Raw genomic sequence first — 26,339 nt, 5'->3', positions numbered from 1 at the left:
TTTTTTAGGCACAGGCATGTTTGTGAATCCCGCTGGAGATTTGCTCTTCCAATTAACCCCTTCCTACCCTAAGATTTTCCCTTATTAGGGGTTTATGTGACATTGTGATTGATATAATCAACAGATGCTCAAAATAATTGTATTTTCCTCTGCTTCTCAGATTGTTTGTGCCGGCTTCTCTAACACTGCTCCACAACAGAGTTCTTTTAACATATTGTTTCTATACCTCGCATTCTGTTTAACAGAAATATCCTTCTGTATACAAGAGATTTGGACGATGGGGGTTGCACTTAAAACCAGAGATATATATTGTTGCTCTGTTACCTTAGTAAGACCAAATCAGGTAATTTTGGAATGAGGGTGTATGAAATGCATTTGTGTTCATTCCATGGTACTATAATAGACCTTATACATGCTGATGTGGTTATCCTGCAAGGGTATCTGAGGTCAAATGCCACAGTTTCTGTGTAAGACATTCCCTTTTCACAGTCTACATTAGTAACAGCTAAGGATAATCTGGTGTTTCTCAAGTGCCTCATATAATTCCTTATTAGCTCCCTTAAATTAGTCTCCATAAAAGAAGACATCAGTAAAGACTGCCTTATGTAGCTTAAATTCCGTGAATCTAAAGATCTCTGTGCCTAGGATAAAGCCTATACTGTCAAGGTCAGGGAATAAAAAAGTGAATGGAGATCTTTAAAATGTTATATTCAAGCTTAGGAGCCAAAAAACAAACCTAGAGTGTACCTACACATGTTTTTGGAATTGGGCAAGGGTTTTATATACAGTGTATAGATAAAGGTAAAATAATGTGTACATGATAGAAGTATTTGACAAGCCATGGTTAAGGGTCCAGTTGTACAGTGATGCTGCTGGCTCCTTGGATAATTATGTGCAGCCAGAAGAGGAAAGCAATTAATCTTATCCTAAGAAAGTGTCTTATTAGTGCAGACACCCTCTAAAAGGAAGGGCTCTAAAATACTGGTAGGATATCCACAGTAAGTTTTTTAAAATTGATTGGCATTGCTAGTTTAGATGTTTGGCAAGACTTTCATACTTCACACTTCTTTCATTGGAGCCTTATGTCTGAAAACCATGTCTCATGTACCGTGTCTGAACACCTGCTATTGCTTCAACCTCTCAAAGAGAAGCTAATGTTTCATTTATACACGGAATCCTCAATCACAAAGATAAACTAGTTTTTCTTCCTCAAAATAAGAAGTCTCAAATTTAAAGTATATCCCTAGATTCCAAAACTACCTCCAGACAACTTCCTAATAGCTGACTTCTTTCAAGTAGCTTGAGGATAAGTTAGACAAACAAATATCTCACCTTAAGTGACTGAAATATCAGAATGGGTCTCCAGATTGTTTTTATTTGAATCGGTGCAAAATATTGCCATGTGCATTTGCAAGATACATTTTCGAAAATTAAATCTTAAGGCACTTTACAGTCCAATAGGAAGATAATGCATCTGCAGTCCACCCATCTTCAGATTCAGCATAATGGTGCATCAAAGATTGATTATATAAACATGTATAAAAAAAACAAGGTATCTTTCAATATAATAGTATTGCAGGGGCATAGAACTCTCCACAAATACACGTTCCGCTCAGTAATCCAAACTTTATCAGATTTGTCTTGGATTGTGGTGGCTTTGGTGACAATGCCTCTGGTACCCACTTACTTATGGTCGTACTGGGCAGCAGACAGCGGTTTACATGCTGGACACTGGGGCTACAAAGGTAGAAGCGGTTGGTAAAAGCTCCCGTTTTTCTGTTTGGTTACCTTGAAGAGTTTGTTTTTAAACCAGTAAACAAGATTGTTAGTGAAACAAAGTCAATATACGTCACAAATGTAACCAATTACAAAGCGTGGATGCAAATTAATTTAATCTCCATGTTTCTAGGAATATAAGATGTATATGAAGTTTTAGTTGTGATTAGTAAAACAACTTTAGAATCTTTCATTTCTCTTGTTAAGTGTATCCAGTCCACGGATCATCCATTACTTGTGGGATATATTCCCTTCCCAACAGGAAGTTGCAAGAGGATCACCCACAGCAGAGCTGCTATATAGCTCCTCCCCTCACGTGTCATATCCAGTCATTCTCTTGCAACCCTCAACATAGATGGAGGTCGTGAGAGGACTGTGGTGTTTTATACTTAGTTTATTTCTTCAATCAAAAGTTTGTTATTTTTAAATGGCACCGGAGTGTGTTGTTTTTTCTCAGGCAGTATTTGGAAGAAGAATCTGCCTGTGTTTTCTATGATCTTAGCAGAAGTAACTAAGATCCACTTGCTGTTCTCACACATTCTGAGGAGTGAGGTAACTTCAGAAAGGGAATGGCGTGCAGGTTTTCCTGCAACTAAGGTATGTGCAGTAAAATATTTTTCTAAGGAATGGAATTGACTAAGAAAATGCTGCTGATACCGAAGTAATGTAAGTAAAGCCTTAAATGCAGTGAAAGCGACTGGTATCAGGCTTATTAATAGAGATATATACTCTTTAAAAAATGTGTTTTAAAACGTTTGCTGGCATGTTTAATCGTTTTTTAACGTACATTTGGTGATAAAACTTATTGGGGCATAATTTTTCCACATGCCTGGCTTAATTTCTGCATAGAAACAGTTAACTGAGGCTTCCCACTGTTGTAATATGAGTGGGAGGGGCCTATTTTAGCGCTTTTTTGCGCAGTAAAAATTCAGACTCAGACTTCCTGCTTCTTCCTGCATGATCCAGGACTTCTCTAGAGGGCTCAAAAGGCTTCAAAAGTCATATTGAGGGAGGTAATCAGTCACAGCAGAGCTGTGACAGTGTGTTTGACTGTTTTAAAAAACGTTTTTCTCTATTGTTTATCCGTTTTGGGTATTAAGGGGTTAATCATCCATTTGCAAGTGGGTGCAATGCTCTGCTAACTTAATACATTTACTGTGAAAATTTGGTTGGTATAACTGCTTTGGTTCATTGTTATTTCAACTGGAGACAGGTTTTGTGCTTCTTAAAGGCGCAGTAGCGTTTTTTATATTGCTTGTAAACTTATTGTGAAGTGTTTTTCAAGCTTGCCAGTCTTATTGCTAGTCTGTTTAAACATGTCTGACATAGATGAATCTACTTGTTCATTATGTTTGAAAGCCAGTGTGGAGCCCCATAGAAATATGTGTACTAAATGTATTGATTTCACTTTAAATAATAAAGGTCAGTCTTTATCTATAAAAGAATTATCACCAGACGACGAGGGGGAAGTTATGCCGACTAACTCTCCTCACGTGTCAGTACCTTCGCCTCCCGCTCATGGGGCGCATGCTATTATGGCGCCAAGTACATCAGAGACGCCCATAGCAATTACTTTACAGGACATGGCTACAATCATGAATAATACCCTGTCAGAAGTATTATCTAGATTGCCAGAATTGAGAGGCAAGCGCGATAGCTCTGGGATTAGGAGAGATGCAGAGCGCGCTGGTGCTGTAAGAGCCATGTCTGATACTGCGTCACAGTTTGCAGAACATGAGGATGGAGAGCTTCATTCTGTGGGTGACGGATCTGATCCGGGGAAACCTGATTCAGAGATTTCTAATTTTAAATTTAAGCTTGAGAACCTCCGTGTATTGCTAGGGGAGGTTTTAGCTGCTCTGAACGACTGTAACACAGTTGCAATTCCAGAGAAATTGTGTAGGCTGGATAGATACTATGCGGTGCCGGTGTGTACTGATGTTTTCCCTATACCTAAAAGGCTTACAGAAATTATTAGCAAGGAGTGGGATAGACCCGGTGTGCCCTTTTCCCCACCTCCTATATTTAGAAAAATGTTTCCAATAGACGCCACTACACGGGACTTATGGCAGACGGTCCCTAAGGTGGAGGGAGCAGTTTCTACTTTAGCAAAACGTACCACTATCCCGGTTGAGGATAGTTGTGCTTTTTCGGATCCAATGGATAAAAAATTAGAAGGTTACCTTAAGAAAATGTTTGTTCAACAAGGTTTTATCTTGCAGCCCCTTGCATGCATTGCGCCTGTCACTGCTGCTGCGGCATTCTGGTTTGAGTCTCTGGAAGAGGCCATTCACACAGCTCTATTGGATTAAATTATGGACAAGCTTAAATCACTTAAGCTAGCTAACTCATTTGTTTCTGATGCCATTGTACATTTGACTAAACTAACAGCTAAGAACTCCGGATTCGCCATCCAGGCGCGGAGGGCGCTATGGCTTAAATCCTGGTCAGCTGATGTGACTTCTAAATCTAAATTACTTAATATTCCTTTCAAGGGGCAGACCTTATTCGGGCCCGGCTTGAAGGAAATTATTGCTGACATTACTGGAGGTAAGGGGCATTCCCTTCCTCAGGACAGGGCCAAATCAAAGGCCAAACAGTCTAATTTTCGTGCCTTTCGAAATTTCAAGGCAGGAGCAGCATCAACTTCCTCCGCTCCAAAACAGGAAGGAACTGTTGCTCGTTTCAGACAGTCCTGGAAACCTAACCAGTCCTGGAACAAGGGCAAGCAGGCCAGAAAACCTGCTACTGCCCCCAAGACAGCATGAAGGAACGGCCCCCTATCCGGAAACGGATCTAGTGGGGGGCAGACTTCTCTCTTCGCCCAGGCATGGGCAAGAGATGTCCAGGACCCCTGGGCGTTGGATATCATATCTCAGGGATATCTTCTGGACTTCAAGGCTTCTCCTCCTCAAGGGAGATTTCATCTTTCAAGGTTATCAGAAAACCAGATAAAGAAAGAGGCATTACTACGCTGTGTACAAGACCTCCTAGTAATGGGGGTGATCCACCCAGTTCCGCGGACGGAACAAGGACAGGGATTTTATTCAAATCTGTTCGTGGTTCACAAGAAAGAGGGTACCTTCAGACCAATTTTGGACCTAAAGATCTTAAATTCCTAAGAGTTCCATCATTCAAAATGGAAACTATTCGGACCATCCTGCCCATGATCCAAGAGGGTCAGTACATGACCACAGTGGACTTAAAGGATGCCTACCTTCACATACCGATTCACAAAGATCATCATCGGTTCCTAAGATTTGCCTTTCTAGACAGGCATTACCAATTTGTAGCTCTCCCCTTCGGGTTGGCTACGGCCCCGAGAATCTTTACAAAGGTTCTGGGCTCACTTCTGGCGGTTCTAAGACCGCGAGGCATAGCGGTGGCTCCGTATCTAGACGACATCCTGATACAGGCGTCAAGCTTTCAAACTGCCAAGTCTCATACAGAGATAGTTCTGGCATTTCTGAGGTCACATGGGTGGAAGGTGAACGTGGGAAAGAGTTCTCTATCACCACTCACAAGAGTCTCCTTCCTAGGGACTCTGATAGATTCTGTAGAAATGAAAATTTACCTGACGGAGGCCAGGTTATCAAAACTTTTAAATGCTTGCTGTGTCCTTCATTCCGTTTCACGCCCGTCAGTGGCTCAGTGCATGGAAGTAATCGGTTTAATGGTAGCGGCAATGGACATAGTGCCATTTGCGCGCCTGCATCTCAGACCGCTGCAATTGTGCATGCTAGGTCAGTGGAATGGGGATTACTCAGATTTGTCCCCCCTACTAAATCTGGATCAAGAGACCAGAGATTCTCTTCTCTGGTGGCTATTTCGGGTCCATCTGTCCAAGGGTATGACCTTTCGCAGGCCAGATTGGACGATTGTAACAACAGATGCCAGCCTTCTAGGCTGGGGCGCAGTCTGGAATTCCCTGAAGGCTCAGGGATCGTGGACTCAGGAGGAGAAACTCCTCCCAATAAATATTCTGGAGTTAAGAGCAATATTCAATGCTCTTCTAGCTTGGCCTCAGTTAGCAACACTGAGGTTCATCAGATTTCAGTCGGACAACATCACGACTGTGGCTTACATCAACCATCAAGGGTGAACCAGGAGCTCCCTAGCGATGTTAGAAGTCTCCAAGATAATTCGCTGGTCAGAGTCTCACTCTTGCCACTTGTCAGCGATCCACATCCCAGGCGTGGAGAACTGGGAGGCGGATTTTCTAAGTCGTCAGACTTTTCATCCGGGGGAGTGGGAACTCCATCCGGAGGTGTTTGCTCAACTGGTCCATCGTTGGGGCGAACCAGAACTGGATCTCATGGCGTCTCGCCAGAACGCCAAACTTCCTCGTTACGGATCCAGGTCCAGGGACCCGGGAGCGACGCTGATAGATGCTCTAGCAGCTCCTTTGTTCTTCAACATGGCTTATGTGTTTCCACCGTTTCCTCTGCTGCCTCGACTGATTGCCAAGGTCAAACAGGAGAGAGCATTGGTGATTCTGATAGCGCCTGCGTGGCCACGCAGGACCTGGTATGCAGACCTAGTGGACATGTCGTCCTGTCCACCATGGACTCTACCTCTGAGACAAGACCTTCTAATACAAGGTCCTTTCAATCATCCAAATCTAATTTCTCTGAGACTGACTGCATGGAGATTGAACGCTTGATCCTATCAAAGCGTGGCTTCTCCGAGACGGTTATTGATACCTTAATACAGGCACGAAAGCCTGTTACCAGGAAAATCTACCATAAGATATGGCGTAAATACCTGTATTGGTGCGAATCCAAGAGTTACTCATGGAGTAAGGTTAGGATTCCTAGGATATTGTCTTTTCTCCAAGAGGGTTTGGAAAAAGGCTTATCTGCTAGTTCGTTAAAGGGACAGATCTCTGCTCTGTCTATTCTTTTGCACAAGCGTCTGGCAGAAGTTCCAGACGTCCAGGCTTTTTGTCAGGCTTTGGCTAGGATTAAGCCTGTGTTTAAAACTGTTGCTCCTCCGTGGAGCTTAAACTTGGTTCTTAAGGTTCTTCAAGGAGTTCCGTTTGAACCCCTTCATTCCATTGATATTAAACTTTTATCTTGGAAAGTTCTGTTTTTGATGGCTATTTCCTCAGCTCGAAGAGTCTCTGAGTTATCTGCCTTACATTGTGATTCTCCTTATCTGATTTTCCATTCAGACAAGGTACTAAACCTGGGTTTTTACCTAAGGTGGTTTCTAATAGGAATATCAATCAAGAGATTGTTGTCCCATCATTGTGCCCTAATCCTTCTTCAAAGAAGGAACGTCTTTTGCATAATCTGGACGTAGTCCGTGCCTTGAAGTTCTACTTGCAGGCAACTAAAGATTTTCGTCAAACATCTGCCCTGTTTGTCGTTTATTCTGGACAGAGGAGAGGTCTCTCTCTCCTTTTCGAAGCATAATACGCTTAGCCTATGAGACTGCTGGACAGCAGCCCCCTGAAAGGATTACAGCTCATTCTACTAGAGCTGTGGCTTCCACCTGGGCCTTTAAGAATGAGGCCTCTGTTGAACAGATTTGCAAGGCTGCGACTTGGTCTTCGCTTCACACTTTTTCAAAATTTTACAAATTTGACACTTTTGCTTCTTCGGAGGCTGTTTTTTGGGAGAAAGGTTCTACAGGCAGTGGTTCCTTCCGTTTAAGTTCCTGCCTTGTCCCTCCCATCATCCGTGTACTTTAGCTTTGGTATTGGTATCCCACAAGTAATGGATGATCCGTGGACTGGATACACTTAACAAGAGAAAACATAATTTATGCTTACCTGATAAATTTATTTCTCTTGTAGTGTATCCAGTCCACGGCCCGCCCTGTCTTTTTAAGGCAGGTCTAAATTCTTAATTAAACTACAGTCACCACTGCACCCTATGTTTTCTCCTTTCTTGTCTTGTTTCGGTCGAATGACTGGATATGACACGTGAGGGGAGGAGCTATATAGCAGCTCTGCTGTGGGTGATCCTCTTGCAACTTCCTGTTGGGAAGGGAATATATCCCACAAGTAATGGATGATCCGTGGACTGGATACACTACAAGAGAAATAAATTTATCAGGTAAGCATAAATTATGTTTTTTTATTATGGACCATTTTCTTGTAATTTAGGTCTGAAAATTGTGGCTTTTCTAATTCTCAGTGCTGAAAAAGCACATGCAAACTTTTCAAGGCTAACTCAGTAACATATGTCCCTAATTGGCTTAAGCAGATATTTGCTAAACAAAACACTTTACACTTACATTACGGCTAGTGCAAGCCTTGTCTGCTGTGGACTCAAGCAGGAATTTGTTCCTCTAATTGAGGCAAATAGTGGGTAGAGTTTGGCTATTGTAAAAATTTCATTATTTTTACACTGGTCTGATATTTTGTTCTATAGCAACACAGCAGAAATATCTTATAATTACAATTTGTTTATTGTTCATGTAAATGTACATCTATAACTTACCAGTAGGTTTTCAAAAAACACTTGGCTAACAATACTGTAGCATCCTGGACACCAGCCCCACTCTGAGTCTTATTTTCTCAAATAAAATAAGTGAGAGCTGGCGGTACAGCCAATCAAATTACCCAATAGCCTGCAAGCAGAGCACACTCCTGATGCTCTGTGATTGGGTCTAAGGATTCTGTGAGACAGCACAGTGCTTGCTACTATAGAGTGAACATTAAAAATTAATCTTTGGTCCGTTTAAAAAAAAAATAAAACTGTTTAAGAAATTATGATTAAAGTGATTGTCAATCCTTGCTTTTGTGAAACACTAGGATTGACCATTGGAACAAATAAAGGTGACTTTCATTCATGTAGTATAAAATACTTCATGCTGAAAGCTCCTTTATTTGTTTCAAACGTTCGCCGCACTGAGCTGCTCAGGCAGCCCACGGCAGAACGCTGTTTTGCTCGAGTGGTGACTTTTTCACCTCTTAACCAATTGGCGCCAGATTTCCCGCACGGCTATTTGCTAAGAGGTGGAAATGTCACAGCTTCGCAAAACAGCATTCTGCTGTGGGCTGCCTGAGCAGCTCAGTATGGTGAATCCTTGAAACAAATAAAGGAGCTTTCAGCATGAAGTATTTTATACTTGATGACTGAAAGTCCCCTTTATTTGTTCCAATGATCAATCCTAGAGATTGACAATCACTTAGATGAACAGAGTGGAGGACTGTTATTCTTGTACTGCCCATGTGTGAGCAATAGTGCACATTCATTCATCATGTACAGGTAGGTGGTTATGATTGGTTAGCAGGGGTCTTTTTTGTTCTTGGAAACCGGTAAATCAGTGGGGAAAAAACATCAAAATATACTAATTTGACAAACAAAGTTGCACTAGTCAATGCAATTTAAAGGGACAGTCTAGTTGAAATTAAAATTTCTTGATTCAGATAAGGTATGCAATTTTAAACAACTTGCCAATTTACTTTTATCATCAAATAAGTTTTGCTCTCTTGGTATTCTTTTTTGAAAGCTAAACCTAGGTAGGCTTAAACTGATTTCCAAACTGTTGAAAATCGCATCTTATCTCAGTGCATTTTGACAGTTTTTCACAGTTAGACTGCTAATTCATATGTGTCATATAGATAATATTGTGCTCAAACCTGTGGAGTTATTTTGGAGTCAGCACTGATTGGCTAAAATGCAAGTCTGTCAAAAGAACTCAAATAAGGGGGCTGTCAGAAGATGCTTAGATATAAGGTAATCACAGAGGTAAAAAAGTGTATTAATATTACAGTGTTGGTTATGCAAAACAGGTGAATGGGTAATTAAGGGATTATCTATATTTATAAAGAATACAAATTTTCAAGTAGACTGTCCCTTTAATGCAGCTTCCAATTTGCATTTGTTGTTAAAAGAAATGTCTGCAGCTGTCACTTTTAAACATGTGTCATGAGATTTGAAATTCAAGTAAACCAGTTGTTATCAGTGATATGCTCTCCCTTAAAATTAAGAGAGGCAAGATTTGAGCTTCTTATTTCATATTGGCTCTTATTTTCCTTAGCAAATTTAAAGGGACATGAAACGCAAAGTTTTTCTTTCACGATTCAGATAGAACATGCAATTTTTAAACGGCTTTTCAATTTACTTCTATTATCTCATTTGCTTCATTCATTTGGTATCCTTTGATAAAAACACATACCTAGGTAAGCTCAGGAGCAGCAGTGGATTACTGGGACCTAACTTCCGATTGGTAGCTGCACATATATACCTCTTGTCTTTGCTTACACAGTTTGTTCAGCTAGCTCCCAGTAGTTCATTGCTACTACCTCGACAAAGGATAGCAAGAGAATGAAGCCATTTTGATTATAAAAGTAAATTGCTCTGTCTGAATCATGAAATAAATCAATTGGGTTCCATGTCCCTTTAGCTAAATGTGTAACCGTTAAAGAGACAGTAAACACCCTGTGACAAGTTTTAACACCTTGTTTGCTGCAATTGGTTTTCAGTGGTCATTCTCCACCCACCACTTTCCTTATCTGGAGGAGCAAGTCGGGTCTTGAGTCTAAAGATGACAGGTTTTAGGGAGATAACTTTGGTAAGGTTAGACTTGTGAAGCTTCGCATGTGCACTTTCAGTTTTTAGAATTGGATAATCCACAATTGCCAGACTTACACAACTAGAAAAGGGAGCAAAATAAATAAATGATGATATATTAAGTTGTTTTACTATTCATGATTAAGCATTTTATGTTATAATCTCAAAGTGTTATCAGTAGTGTTTCTTTAAATGATGATGTAAAAGGACAAGACAAATTTCAGACATACATATTATTCTACCACTCAATCCTATATAAGATATAAGATATAAGTGTAGTGTATAGATACTAGCAGGCATGTTGATCTTATTCAGGAGGCGTCTTGATAGATGAGTTCACTATATAAAAACCCTGAAGCTAATAGAAATTCAAGTAAAGCAACAATATTTAGCCAGAAAATAAAAACAATTAAAAAAAAAATGTTCCTAAATGTATGAAAATATCTCTCAGCATGAGGAGCCATTTTGCAAGGTTTATTGTTGGAAAGCTGTGTGAAAAAAACACTGTGCATAAAGTTGTAGTTGCTGCCTAATACAGTAAGTGAAGGAAATACAAAACTGTTGTAAAATAATTGCCTCTGTGAGCTACTTAGCATTCAGCCAGAAAGGGTTAGGTGTTAATTTAACACTTTTGAGTGAATGGGCTGCAGAGATCTATTAAAGAGCACAGCGGGTGCACTTCCAGACCTATAAGCAATGGGCGATCAGTAATCTTTCATTGGCTCCCTAAATGCTCTCAAGAAACCTGTATTTGTCTTTTGAGTGCACTGTTGTTGATTTTTTTTTTCTCTCCATTTTTTATTTTTGCTTGTGATTAAAGGAACACTGAGGCCTCTAATCTTTATAGACAGCTTTCAGAGTAAAATAATTTTAAGCTTCTTTAAACCCCATTTGTCTTGACCAAAGGGTTGTAGTGATTAAAAATCCAGGGAGAGTGCATTCTTTTGAGTAGAGATCTCCTGCCTACTAAGCTTTAATATAGGAAGGATTGATCTTCCTTGCAACCATTTTTTCCCCTTCATTTTAAACCCTTTAGTTGGCATTTCTGTTAATATTTTAGTTTAGAAACATTTTAAAAGATATATTCAAATATCTGGTGCTTTTTTTTTAGAACATATCTATATTCATGTTACGTATATCTAATATTATGACTATCATAATTTCCACTAGTCCTATACCACAAAATTTTAACTGGAGATTATTAACCAATAAGGCCTAGAAGCTCAGTCACAGGATTCAGTGTTAGAAACTTATTTATTTTCTATTTTAATTTTGAAGGTTTAACATTTTATATATAGTGCAGATGATATTAAAGGGGTGTTAAACAGTCTCTTTGATTGTTGTAATAAAAAAGCACCAAGCAGTCACAATGTGTATTATTTATCTATTTAAATGTATTTTACTTTTTTATTTTATTTTTTTAACACTACATTTGTGCTTCCTGTCCCTACAAGCAGGATGAGGCCTTTGCGGAAGTTTTATTTTAGCCCAATGTCCTAAAACTTCTAGGTTATTGAATAGACTAAATTACAGGGAGTCACATTTGCTCATGCCCAGAACTGACAGAATAAAAACTTAGGTTTTGAAAATCCTCTGCTCTTATCACACTTGGGGCAGGTCTACACTGAGAATTGCTAAGTGCTAATTTTGCAAGAAAACAAGTAAGTTATTTGCGTTTTATTTACACAATCTTTTTATTACCTTGATTTAACATAGTTGGGGCACTGTTTAATGTTTAAAAGTGACATTGTACACTAAAAATTTCATGTCAAGGGAGATTAAACACTAAATAAATGCTAGATAAAATTATGTATTCAGAGCAAAGATTTGCCTGAGAATAATATGCAGATGTTTTGTTTTTAATTATATGAGTTGGTGAATACCTGTAAAATTCATGTTTCCCTCTCTACCTAGGCCAGTTAGAGATAGTTATAAATGAGTCACTCGACTGTGCAACCAATGACTGCATGGAATATAGCACACTTCCACTTCTAACATGAATTGGAAATTCCACAATTTTCAAAGTAGTAGTAATGAAAGTATATTTCAAAGTATTTTTACTACATGCACAATAAACAATTTATAGTACAATCTCAAGGTGTTTAATGTTCCTTCAAAATATTTGTTCCACATCAAAATGACGAATCCGGCTTCCTCCGATCACGGCTTGGCCTCAGGCAATATTTTCTCTGGGGGCGAAGCCGTGATTGGAGGAAGCCGATTTCATCATTGCTGATGTATAAAGAGGCTTGCGACGGGCGGGGGAAGCGCTGGAGCGGCTTTCATGAATAAAAGGTAAATATTTTAACAAAACGAGTGAAATGTAAAGTTTGATGAACGAAAGTGCCCCTGTTTTTAATAGGATTTTTAAAAACCGGGCACACATTCGTCAAACTTTACATTCACTTTAAAGAGATGTTACAAAATGGTAAAAATTGTAACTCTCTGACCAAGCTGTGTTTCAGCCATATTACCTCAGACTATGGGCTAGATTATGAGAGGAGCGCTATTTATCGCTTCCGCTCAGTCGATAACTCCACGAGAGGTAAGCTTTTTGCGCGCGTCAGGTAGCAGTCTTATTACAAGTTGAGAATAATACGTTTTTTGCTTGAGCGCTAACATGATGTGCGCAAAAAGCCGAACTTTGAATATCCCGACTGCATTAACGTATTCCCCCATAGAAGTGGAGCAAGAAAAGTGGGAAAAAAACCTAACACCCTACTACAGTACTTTCCAAACTGTGTGTCGTGACACATTAGTGTGTCGGCGGCAATGTGTAGGTTTGTCCCTGCTTCAGCACAATGTTTTTTTTAATTTAAAATTCTTTTAAAAATTTTTTTTGGTTTCCGACTTTCCGCCTGCCTGCTACGCATATCACGTGGTTGACACGTGATTGATACCTAGTGGGTCACAGATCATCTTACTCTATTGGCGCAGTTTAGCAGGAACTGAAATTATTCCCATTGGCGGCACATTAGCTTCTGACTGCATGTGTAGTCTCCTCAATCGGCTCGTGACTGCACGTGTAGTCTCCTCAATCGGCTCGTGACTGCACGTGTAGTCAGTGAGTGGGACAGCAGTGTGTTTGCAGCACGGGCAGTAGTCAGTCAGACTCATAGAGCTCTGAGGGCAGCAGCTTAAACGCTGAGCTGAAGTCCGAAATCAGTGGGGGTTTTTTGCAGCTAGCTCCCAGTAGTGCATTGCTGCTCCTGCTCTTGTTATATGGATAGGAAGTGGAAGCTTAAAAATGCTTGATGATGAAATGTGAGTGTCTTTATCTAATATTCCACTAAATATTCTGAAACGGTGTTCATCCCATCATCCTCATACATCCCATAAAATAGTAAGTAGCTATTGGTGTTATTAAACTTTTTTTTATTCTTGTACATACTGTTACTTGTAAATACATTGTGTTATTATATAATTTATGTATGTGTCCGTATCTCTTAAAACAAGTTAGTTTAACCTCCTGTTTGCTAGTACAACTGAATTACTGTGTCACAAAATGATGTAGGTCTAAAAAGTGTGTCACCAACACGAAAAGTTTGGAAAGCTCTGCCCTACTAGCTCGCAAACCAGATCTCCTTATTTTCTCAAGTACGCTAACCAGACATGAAAATATTAATATTCACATACAGTATCTCACAAAAGTGAGAACACCCCTCACATTTTTGTAAATATTTTATTATATCTTTTCATGTGACAACACTGAAGAAATTACACTTTGCTACAATGTACAATGTTCTATTTACTCATAAATACATATTTCTGTATGTATATCTGATGGTATTTTGGTACAATATATATCTGGCCCTATATTTTATAGGCAATTATATATATATATATATATATATATATATATATATATATATATATATATATATATATATATATATATATATATATATATATAAGTATTCCACAGAATGCAGGCACTCATTTGGTCTTGATAAAATATAAGTTTTATTTAGGCATAGTTAAAACGACATATAGGTATAGATATATACCTACATATTTAGATGTCTTTGCATGTATCTCTATGTTAAAGCCATTTGCAGTCTTTTTTTTTTTTCTAACATCTGAGACCTCATGTCTTTGAGCCCTTATAACTTTTTTAATGCAATTTTATTAGTATTATTATGAGTGTAATTGTACTTTTTAAATGTGTTTTTTTATTTGCTCTGTGACACTTTTTTATTTGAGCATAACATTAACCAAAGCTCTGATGTCACTCTATCCCAACATGCGTTAAATTGAATTGCACTCAAGCGATCGCTTCCGATACATGCAAGCAGCCGCGATAAACCCAATATTGCACGCTTGCAACTGTTAGCGTGCCTCTCGTAATCTGGCACTATGACTATGCAACATACATGTGTCAAAATGAAATCTGTCTACACTTTGCCTTTCATTATCAATTATTTTTTTTACTAATAATTGTTTTGCATTTGGGGTTTAGTAGAAAATAAACCCTTATGTCCATTTAGGGAAGCATTAGCAATTTAGTTTATATTCTGAAAAGAACTGAAGTGTATTTGCACAAAGTCCAGATCCATCAAGCGTCTCTCTGCTGTGCAACACACAAGGAGATCTCTGGTTTATGGTTTCTGGAAAGTGTGGAAAATAAAAGGATTCCACTTCATCTGTAGCCATTTTGTTTGTAGGACACTCATTAATCATCTGTTTCCATTTCAGATTTAGACAAGTATTTTGCTGTAAATCTAATTTAAGTATCAGTTACAACAGTGTAGGACATGTTAATACACTTTGTGATGTGAATAATAGAAATCTAACTAGAAGAGAAACGCTTCAGAAAAAAGCCGAACAGATTTTTCATGCATGATAGAATATTCATCTTTTTGTGAGACAAGTTTGCCATACTGAAAAATGCGTATAATGCATATGCAGGATCTTTCACTTACATGTACAGCTTGTTCGGTATATTGGTGTATTGGAAGAGGTGGGACTTGGCCGGCAGCACATATATTTGCATGTTTTTCTCTCTTTGTGTGTTTGTGCTTTTACTGAAGACTGGAAAATCACACTAGTCTGGTACAAGTATGAAATTACATTGGCTAAGTAAAAAAACTAAAACAAATTTTTTTTTTGCCTATTTTTAACAATGTAAGTAACATGGTAAACCATAGTAACATTTTTCCACCTCTGTGTGTGTCTGTGTATATTAGTAGTTCACTTAAAAATAAAAGATTTTGTACTAGTCTCCTGCACCATTTTACTAGTTCAAGATTAGTGCAAATACCCAGCCTTATAATGTGATGAAATATATAATGTATGCACACATAATGATATATTACTAGTCCAACTAGATGTATTGTGCCATTAATAAATACAGTTACCTGGGTGCTAGATCATTATAAATAATGCATTATAACAACGGATCTATGCTAAAAAGCCAATTCCTTGTGTGTAGATAGAGAGATAGATATGTAATCGATATAGATGATAGATATAGATAGAGGGATAGATAGAATCATAGATTGATACAAAGATAGATAGAACAATCAATGTGCTGGAATGTTTTTTGCTTTTTTTTAATAAATTACCTCCATGTTTGTTTCTTACTTGAAGAAAAATATTAATGCATCTGCATCTTGTTCTGACATATAATTACTAATATTCTTTTATTATATTATTTACCGTCTTCATCCAGATATTCAGAAGCAAGAAAGTCAGAAATCATCACCGAAAAATATTCAACTGTACGACACACCGTATGAGCCAGAATGTAATGGGGTAGAGTCCGACTCCGAGAGCTTAGTCGGCATGCGCTTACGAGAGAGCAAGCTACCCCAAGATGACGACCGACCAGCTGATGAATATGACCAGCCCTGGGAATGGAACAAAGCTTTGCCGGCCCTGGCAGGTATCTGTGATTCTAATATTCTTACAGTAATCCATCTTTTAGTGTCAACACACCCTCATAAGGATCAATCACATATAACAGCACTGTGACGTTTTTTTCTGATATCGGTAGTCTGTTCCAAGGGAAGGTGTCTCTTTGCTGATGATACAAATAGTTTTAACAGGGGTGATGTTTCATGATGGGTAAATGAAATGAAGAAAGCTAGAGGATTGGACTAATTAATGGGATTTAAAATTTAGAACCACAAACGGCATAATTATGTGTTTAATATGCAGAAGGGCAAAGTTGAATTATAGATTCTATGGCACTTTATTGACAGCAACAAAAGGGGGATGGGCTTTAGGAATAATTATTTCAGATAATCTGAAAACAGTGAGTGTAGTAGCTCAGCAGATAGATCCAGTATGTGCTTGGTAGTATTGCAATAGGTATTAGCAGCAGTTATATAGATAGTTGCACCTCATCTTGAATATTGAGGAGATCTTAAGAGGGATATAAATGATCTCGAAATACCAAAGTAGGACTTCTACAAAGGTACACAGTCTAAAAAAATAAGTTTTCTTTCATGATTTGGATAGAAGAGAACATACAATTTTAAACAACTTTCCAATTTACTTCTGTTATCAAATTTGCTTCATTCTCTTGTTATTCTTAGCTGAAGGAACAGCATTGCACTACTGGCAGCCAGCTGAACACATCTAGTTAGCCAATCACAAGAGACAAATGTGTGCAGGCACCAATCAGCTGCTAGCTCCCACTAGTGTAGGATGTGTGTATTCTTTTTCAAAAAGGGATACCAAGAGAACGAAGCACATTTGAAAATAGAAGTAAATTTAAAAGTGTCTTAAAATCACATGCTCTGTATGAATCATGCAAGTTTAATTTTGAATTTCCTATCCCTTTAATATGTATAATATAGAGGAGATAAGGGAGGGGAGCCAATATAAATCTTCAAGTGTTTTTAAGGGACGTAATACACAGATGTTAACTCTTTTGAAAGTTATGCAATATAACTGTAAAAAGCTGACGATAAAATATCACTAAAACATCTCTTTTCAATCTGCTTCTATTACCAAATTTGTTTGGTTCTCTTGCTATCCTTTTTGAAAAGATTACCTAGGTAGGCTCAGGAGATACAAAGCACTACTGGGAACTAGCTACTGGTTGCTGACTGCTCATGTATGCCTCTTGTCATTGGCTAACCTGATGTGCTCAGCTAGCTCATATTAGTGCATTGCTGCTCCTTCAACAAAACATACCAAGAGAAGAAAGCAAATTTAAAAATAGAAGTAAATGGGAAAGTCCTTTAAAATGGCATGCTCTTTATCATGAAAGGAAACATTTTGGGGTTCTATGTCCCTTTAAAGGGATATGAAAAATATTTTTTCTTTCTTTCTTTCATGATTCAGATAGAGAATACAATTTTAAATAGCTTTCTAATTTACTTCTATTATCTTATGTGTTTCGTTCATTTGGTATCATTTGTTGAAGGAGCAGCAATGCACTACTGGTTTCTAACTGAGCACATGGGTGAGCCAATGACAATAAGTATATATATGCAGCTACCAATCAGCAGCTAGAACCTAGGTTCTTTGCTGCTCCTGAGTTTACCTAGATAAACATTTCAGCAAAGGATAACAAGAGAATAAAGCAAATTAAATAATACTAAAAAAAGTATAATAAAAGTAAATTGGAAAGTTGTTTTAAAATTGTATTCTCTATCTGAAGCATGAAATACATTTTTTGGGTTTAATGTCCCTTTAAGGTCAAAATTTGATTCCTCATAAAATGTTTAATTCTGCATTGCAAAACAACTGTATAACGTGCTTTTTTGCACTTAAACTGTGAAGATTGATAGGCTAGAGTGGATCCTGAAGAATTCTATACTGTGACTCTAAACATGCTACACAGTGATTGAGATATATATATATATATATATGTGTGTGTGATCAAGTAGTATCCAGACTCGGCCTATAGATACACAGCAGGCATACACAGGAATGAAGAATACAAACGCCTTTAATTTCTTAACAAAACGATACAGGCCCACTGCCAAACGTTTCAACTCACACCAGAGCTTTCTTCAATGGAGGCCAGACAGACAGACAGACATACATACATAGTACTGAAAAGACTTCTTAGATGATCTCACCAGACCAATGAGTTTTAGATTTAGTTGAAGGGTGGTAAATTCAATTTTAATTTACAGAAGTATTTTTTTACAGATAAGATGAAATAGACTTCTAATAGAGGTGGTAAAGAAAAACAATATAAGTGGATTGAAGAATGTTTGTTATATGCATAATGATTTCCCAATATAATCAATAACTAATGCATTAATGGATTAATCAATTAACTAATTTAGTGAATTAATTAATCATAAACTTCAGAAAGAGATATGGGCAGATGTGGTGGGCTTTATAGTTCCTATCTGCTATCAAAACATACATTGCCATGGTTCTCTGATGTCGCTATGTCCTTTTGAGTGCTTGAAGAAGCTTTAGAGGCTCAAAGATGAACAAAACCTAATTTCCATTCTCCACGCTTTGTTGCATTACGGAAAAGCAAAACAATCAGATGTCCGCTGTTTGTTTCATACGGTTTATTCTATTCTATTTGCTCATTAACTTAAAATAACCATTTAACAGGTTAGAGAACTTCAAAGACAGTATCTTAATTTCCCAGGATGCCATAAAATATTTCGGGTTTTTTTAGTTTTGTTTCTTATAAAGACCGGTAGTTCCTGTGGGTCCAATTTCAACCTGCCTGGCTGTTAAAGTAACACTGCATAGGTTATGCAATCACAGGAGGACCAAATTGTATGTTTAATTAGTCTAACAGACCACCCAGGATCCAGTCAAAAGAAGCCCTTATACTTCAGCTAAGTCAGCATCTGTTTCTGTAATCATTTTAGTTCTGCAGTTAAAACTGCACTTTTCGCCTGTTGTGCCTAGCTAGCACATTTTTGATGGCCTGTTTTCTGTCAGGAAGAACCCTGGCAATCTGATCAATTTGCTTCTAAGTTGAATACACAGTATGGCTTAATATCGTAACAGCATAATATTTTGCCAGTTATACATTTCACGTGTATAATGAGTTATCCTGTTTGAGGGAATTTTGCCATTTCAAAAAAGTGCAGACTCAAAGTTAAATATTGTTGTAATAATAGAAAATCACAGCTAAATTCAATAAGCATTTGCTTTATTATTTTTTCTGTGCATTAATATATAATTGCACTCTAGGAATATATTTCCAAAAGGCAACAGAGGATTTTGCTCTTATTAAGGATCCAATTATCAAAAACTCACATGCATGGAGAGAGCTCAAGCAAAACTTTTTTTTTTAAGGAGCAGTCAATGCAGGAGAATTGCATAATTAACAAGTGCAGAATTTAAAGATAATGATTTAACACTTACTCTGAATATCATATAAGCAGTAGTATTTTTCTCCCATTTTCCGACCCTTTTGTATCATGTGACAGGCAGCCAATTACAGACTAGTATATGTATACCCTGTGAACTTGTGCACATGCTCAGTAGGAGCTGGTGCCTCAGAAAGTGTGCATATAAAAATACTATGCAAAATTTGATAATGGAAGTAAATTGGAAAGTGTCTTAAAACTGCTGCTCTATCTGAATCATAAAAAGTTTATTTCTCTTGTTAAGTGTATCCAGTCCACGGATCATCCATTACTTGTGGGATATTCTCCTTCCCAACAGGAAGTTGCAAGAGGATCTCCCACAGCAGAGCTGCTATATAGCTCCTCCCCTCACTGCCATACCTAGTCATTCTCTTGCAACTCTCAACAAAGTTGGAGGTCGTAAGAGGACTGTGGTGTTTTATACTTTCAATCAAAAGTTTGTTATTTTTAAATGGTACCGGAGTGTACTGTTTATCTCAGGCAGTATTTAGAAGAAGAATCTGCCTGCGTTTTCTATGATCTTAGCAGAAGTAACTAAGATCCTTTGCTGTTCTCACATATTCTGAGGAGTGAGGTAACTTCAGAGGGGGAATAGCGTGCAGGTTTTCCTGCAATAAGGTATGTGCAGTTAAAATATTTTTCTAGGGATGGAATTTGCTAGAAAATGCTGCTGATACCGAAGTAATGTAAGTAAAGCCTTAAATGCAGTGATAGCGACTGGTATCAGGCTTATTAATAGAGATACATACTCTTATAAAATTGTATTTTAAAAACGTTTGCTGGCATGTTTAATCGTTTTTTATATATGTTTGGTGATAAAACTTATTGGGGCCTAGTTTTTTCCACATGGCTGGCTTGAATTTTGCCTAGAAACAGTTCCCTGAGGCTTCCCACTGTTGTAATATGAGTGGGAGGGGCCTATTTTAGCGCTTTTTTGCGCAGAAAAATTACAGACACAGACATCCAGCTTCTTCCTGCATGATCCAGGACTCCCTCACATCCAGAACTCCTCATATGGAGAGAAACAACTCTCAAGCTAAAATTTGCCTTTCTAAAAATTTTTGAGGAACCTCACAGTACTGGTGAGACTTATTAGATAATCCTGCCAGAGTAGAGAGCTTTAGAGAATATGGCCCTGAGTAATGAAAGTGTTTAAATGTTGAGCTACATTTCATTTTTCCCAGAAAAGGGCAGTGCACAAAATATAATTTTTATTGCAAAGGATATTGACAGCTGACATTGAAAGATTATATATGAGTGCAAAACATGATGGATACAATGATCCAAAGCTGTAAATCCCTTGAAATGTATGTCTGTGTGTTCAAAATGAACTTTATTATCTATATGACAATGTCTGTCATGTAGTCTGAATCACATCAGTTGTTTGGTGTGTAAAGCACCTACAACAGCAGCTTTCACTGCTACAAGGAAGTAAAGATCCAAGCCCAATTGAGAAAGAGAGCAGATCCGAAGATTTGAGTCACTATTTCTTTCCCTTTATAGCTAAGCCATGGAGAATATTGTAAAACCTAAACGGTGCAGGTGTAGAAGATTACACTGCATAGCTCAGCTGTTTTGAACAAGTGTTTAAATATCAAAATCTTATTTTTTTTTTTACTTTAAAAGTCAGTAGGTTTGGGTTAATTTTAGTTTAGATTATTATTTTTTTATTATTATTCTTTTATTAATTTTTCCAAAAAAATATATCAGGGACCCATAAATATCCATACTTGGTGATCTGTCATTTTTAATGGAAATAGTGCATACAGTTGCAGCTAGTCTGTAACATTTGTCAAAATAGGCGTCCAAGTCCATTGAGTGCCCAAGGGCATCACTGATCAAAAATAATTTTTTTCAAAACAAGCATAAGAATTGTAAATAATCATGAACAAAGAAACAGAACATTACCATAAAAAAAACAACCAGGTGCTATTGCAGTTGTAAGAATCATAAATGATTAATAGGTTAGTCTTATACCTTTAAGAGAGCAGGGAAATAACATTTCTAGTAGGTAAAACATTGAAACCTAGACATATCACCCCCTATTACTATGTAATCTAAGATTTCTCTGGGGGCTGAAATGGACACGTTTTGCAGGCCCATAGTTACAATCTATTCTTAAAGGACCAGTAAACACAGTTAAATTGCATAATCAATAAATGCATAATAAAGAGACAAATCAAAATAACTAACTTAATTTGAATTTCACATGAGTAGTAGATGTTTGTCTGGCAAATGTTAACTTAATTTTACTTCCTAATGCATCATGTGACAGCCATCAGCCAATCACAAAATGCATATATGTATATCCTGTGAATCTTGCACATTTTCAGTAGGAGCTGGTGTCTAAAAAAAATTGCATATAAAAAGATTGTGCACATTTAGATCATGGAAGTGAATTGGAAAGTTGTTTTAAATTGTATGCTCTAGCTGAATCATGAAACTTTAATTTTGACTTGACTGTCTCTTTAATGTAAGTCTCTCAGTAGAATATCATATCATGGTAGCGATCAGAGGATCTATTTTAAAATAACGGTATCTCTCCATTAGGAGAATTCTATTAACTCTCTCATGCCAATGCTCTACAGATGGAAGGTTGGGTGTTTTCCATAAAAAATAATTTTTTATAACTTGTCTTGTAGCATTTAGCCTACTGTTTAGTTTTAAGCCCAATTTATAGTCTGTTAACATTTTTTGGAATCAACACATGCAGAGTTATTATTCCTCTGAGCAATCTGATGTCATGAACAATTCAAATAAATGTCAGTACATTTGCCACTCAGCACTATCAGCATGAACCAAATTAAATCAATCATCCAAGTTTACAGTTCTGTGTGGCCTCATCCATGATCAAGGCTTATCCTAGTGTGTATCCATGACACCTGTTTGACATCTACTTTGGTCTTTGCAGTACAGTGCAAATGTCTGTCTATCAATACATATTTGTGTGTGTGTGTATATATATATATATATATATACAGTATCCCTCAAAAAGTGAGTACACCCCTCACATTTTTGTAAATATTTTATTATATCTTTCTCCTGTTAAGTGTAGTCAGTCCACGGGTCATCCATTACTTATGGGATTATATCTCCTCCCTAACAGGAAGTGCAAGAGGATCACCCAAGCAGAGCTGCTATATAGCTCCTCCCCTCTACGTCATACCCAGTCATTCTCTTGCACCTAACTAATAGATAGGACGTGTGAGAGGACTGTGGTTGTTAAACTTAGTTTTTATTTCTTCAATCAAAAGTTTGTTATTTTAAACAGCACCAGAGTGTGTTGTTTCTTCTCAGGCAGCATTAGAAGAAGAATCTACCTGAGTTTGTGTATGATCTTAGCAGTCGTAACTAAGATCCACTTGCTGTTCTCGGCCATTCTGAGGAGTGAGGTAACTTCAGAACAGGGGATAGCAGGCAGGTTTCACCTGCAAGGAGGTATGTTGCAGTATATTATTTTCTAAGGAATGGAATTGACTGAGAAAATACTGCTAATACCGATGTAATGTAAGTGCAGCCTTAAATGCAGTAGTAGCGACTGGTATCAGGCTGATATGTATGTATGTTTACACTGAGGTATTTCTGGGGAATGGAACTTCACTAAGAAAATACTGTATATATTTAAGTAATATTTGAGCCTCCACTGCAGTGAAAGCGACTAGCAGCAGGCTTATTAATAACATTTCATAATTTTATTTTTAAAACGTTTACTGGCATGTTAATCGTTTTTTTCTGAGGTACTTGGTGATAAAACTTTATGGGCATGATTTTTACCACATGGCTGTCGTTTGTTTCTGAATAAAATCAGTTTACTGAGCTTCCCCACTGTTGTAATGTGAGTGGGAGGGGCCTATTTTAGCGCTTTATTGCGCAGTAAAAATTCAGTCACAGTCTTCCTATTTCTTCCTCCATGATCCAGGACGTCTCTACAGAGCCCAGGGGTCTCCAAAACTAGTTTTGAGGGAGGTAATCACTCACAGCAGACCTGTGAGAGTGTGTTTTGACTGTGATAAAAACGTTAATATTAAATTGTTATCCGTTTTTGGGTACTAAGGGGTTAATCATCCATTTGCTGGTGGGTGCAATCCTTTGCTAACTTAATGCATTTACTGTGAAAATTTGGTTGCTATAACTAATTTGGTTCATTGTTATTTCAACTGTGACAGTTTTTTGTGCTTCTTAAAGGCACAGTAACGTTTTTTATATTGCTTGTAAATTTATTTGAAAAGTATTTTCCAAGCTTGCTAGTCTCATTGCTAGTCTGTTTAAACATGTCTGACACAGATGAATCTCTTTGTTCAATATGTTTAAAGGCCAATGTGGAGCCCAATATAAATTTGTGTACTAATTGCATTGATGCTACTTTAAATAAAAGCCAATCTGTACATGCAAAGAAAATTTCACCAGACAACGAGGGGGAAGTTATGCCGACTAACTCTCCTCACGTGTCAGTACCTTCGCCTCCCGCTCAGGAGGTGCGTGATATTGTGGCGCCAAGTACATCAGGGCGGCCCATACAAATCACTTTGCAAGACATGGCTAATGTTATGACTGAAGTACTATCTAAATTGCCAGAATTTAGGGGTAAACGCGATCACTCTGGGGTAAGAACAGAGTGTGCTGATAATAATAGAGCCATATCTGATACTGCGTCACAATTTGCAGAACATGAGGACGGAGAGCTTCATTCTGTAGGTGACGGATCTGATCCAAGTAAACTGGACTCAGACATTTCAAATTTTAAATTTAAGCTTGAGAACCTCCGTGTATTACTAGGGGAGGTATTAGCGGCTCTGAATGATTGTAACACGGTTGCAATTCCAGAGAAAATATGTAGGCTGGATAAATATTTTGCGGTACCGGCGTGTACTGACGTTTTTCCTATACCTAAAAGACTTACAGAAATTGTTAACAAGGAGTGGGATAGACCCGGTGTGCCTTTTTCACCCCCTCCTATATTTAGAAAAATGTTTCCAATAGACGCCACCACACGGGACTTATGGCAGACGGTCCCTAAGGTGGAGGGAGCAGTTTCTACTCTGGCTAAGCGCACCACTATCCCAGTGGAGGATAGCTGTGCTTTTTCAGATCCAATGGATAAAAAGTTAGAGGGTTACCTTAAGAAAATGTTTGTTCAGCAAGGTTTTATATTACAACCCCTTGCATGCATTGCGCCTGTCACGGAAGAGACCCTTAGCTCAGCTCCATTGGATGAGATTATAGACAAGCTTAAAGTCCTTAAGCTAGCTAATTCATTTATTTCTGATGCCGTAGTACACTTAACTAAACTTACGGCTAAGAACTCCGGATTCGCCATTCAAGCGCGTAGAGTGCTGTGGCTTAAAGCCTGGTCAGCCGATGTGACTTCTAAATCTAAATTGCTTAACATCCCTTTCAAAGGGCAGACATTATTCGGGCCCGGTTTGAAAGAAATTATCGCTGACATTACTGGAGGTAAGGGCCATGCCCTGCCTCAAGACAGGGCCAAACCAAGGGCTAAACAGTCTAATTTTCGTGCCTTTCGTAAATTCAAGGCAGGAGCAGCATCAACTTCCTCCGCTCCAAGACAGGAAGGAACTGTTGCTCGCTACAGACAGGGCTGGAAACCTAACCAGTCCTGGAACAAGGGCAAGCAGGCCAGAAAACCTGCTGCTGCCCCTAAGACAGCATGAAGTGAGGGCCCCCGATCCGGAAACGGATCTAGTGGGGGGCAGACTTTCTCTCTTCGCCCAGGCTTGGGCAAGAGATGTCCAGGATCCCTGGGCGTTAGAGATCATATCTCAGGGATATCTTCTGGACTTCAAAGCTTCTCCTCCAAAAGGGAGATTTCATCTTTCAAGGTTGTCAGCAAACCAGATAAAGAAAGAGGCGTTTCTACGCTGTGTACAAGACCTTTTACTAATGGGAGTGATCCACCCAGTTCCGCGGTCGGAACACGGACAAGGGTTTTACTCAAATCTGTTTGTGGTTCCCAAAAAAGAGGGAACCTTCAGACCAATCTTGGACTTAAAGATCCTAAACAAATTCCTAAGAGTTCCATCGTTCAAAATGGAAACTATTCGGACCATCTTACCTATGATCCAAAAGGGTCAGTACATGACCACAGTGGATTTAAAGGATGCCTACCTTCACATACCGATTCACAAGGATCATTACCGGTATCTAAGGTTTGCCTTCCTAAACAGGCATCACCAGTTTGTAGCTCTTCCCTTCGGGTTAGCTACAGCTCCAAGAATCTTTACAAAGGTTCTGGGCTCTCTTCTGGCGGTACTAAGACCGCGAGGAATAGCGGTAGCTCCGTACCTAGACGACATTCTGATACAAGCGTCAAGTTTCCAAATTGCCAAGTCTCATACAGAGTTAGTTCTGGCATTTCTAAGGTCGCATGGGTGGAAGGTGAACGTAGAAAAGAGTTCTCTATTGCCACTCACAAGAGTTCCCTTCTTGGGGACTCTTATAGATTCTGTAGAAATGAAAATTTACCTGACAGAGGACAGGTTATCAAAACTTCTAAATGCTTGCCGTGTCCTTCATTCCATTCAACACCCGTCAGTGGCTCAATGCATGGAGGTAATCGGCTTAATGGTAGCGGCAATGGACATAGTACCTTTTGCACGCCTGCATCTCATACCGCTGCAACTGTGCATGCTAAGTCAGTGGAATGGGGATTACTCAGATTTGTCCCCTATGCTAAATCTGGATCAAGAGACCAGAGATTCTCTTCTATGGT

General features: G+C 38.3%; 1 protein-coding gene across 1 annotated transcript in view; it reads left to right on the top strand.

Moving 5' to 3' along the window:
* Window positions 1-26,339, top strand: part of SHB (SH2 domain containing adaptor protein B) — a 476,823-nt gene that overhangs the window by 316,913 nt on the left and 133,571 nt on the right. The window contains exon 3 of the mRNA XM_053702707.1: window positions 15,976-16,188. Within this exon, the coding sequence (XP_053558682.1) occupies window positions 15,976-16,188 (213 nt within the window). The remainder of the gene's footprint in view (window positions 1-15,975; window positions 16,189-26,339) is intronic.

This window comes from Bombina bombina, chromosome 2, assembly GCF_027579735.1.
Source record: "Bombina bombina isolate aBomBom1 chromosome 2, aBomBom1.pri, whole genome shotgun sequence".
NCBI classification, from domain to species: Eukaryota; Metazoa; Chordata; class Amphibia; order Anura; family Bombinatoridae; genus Bombina; species Bombina bombina.
This window is presented reverse-complemented; position numbering and strand designations above follow the sequence as displayed.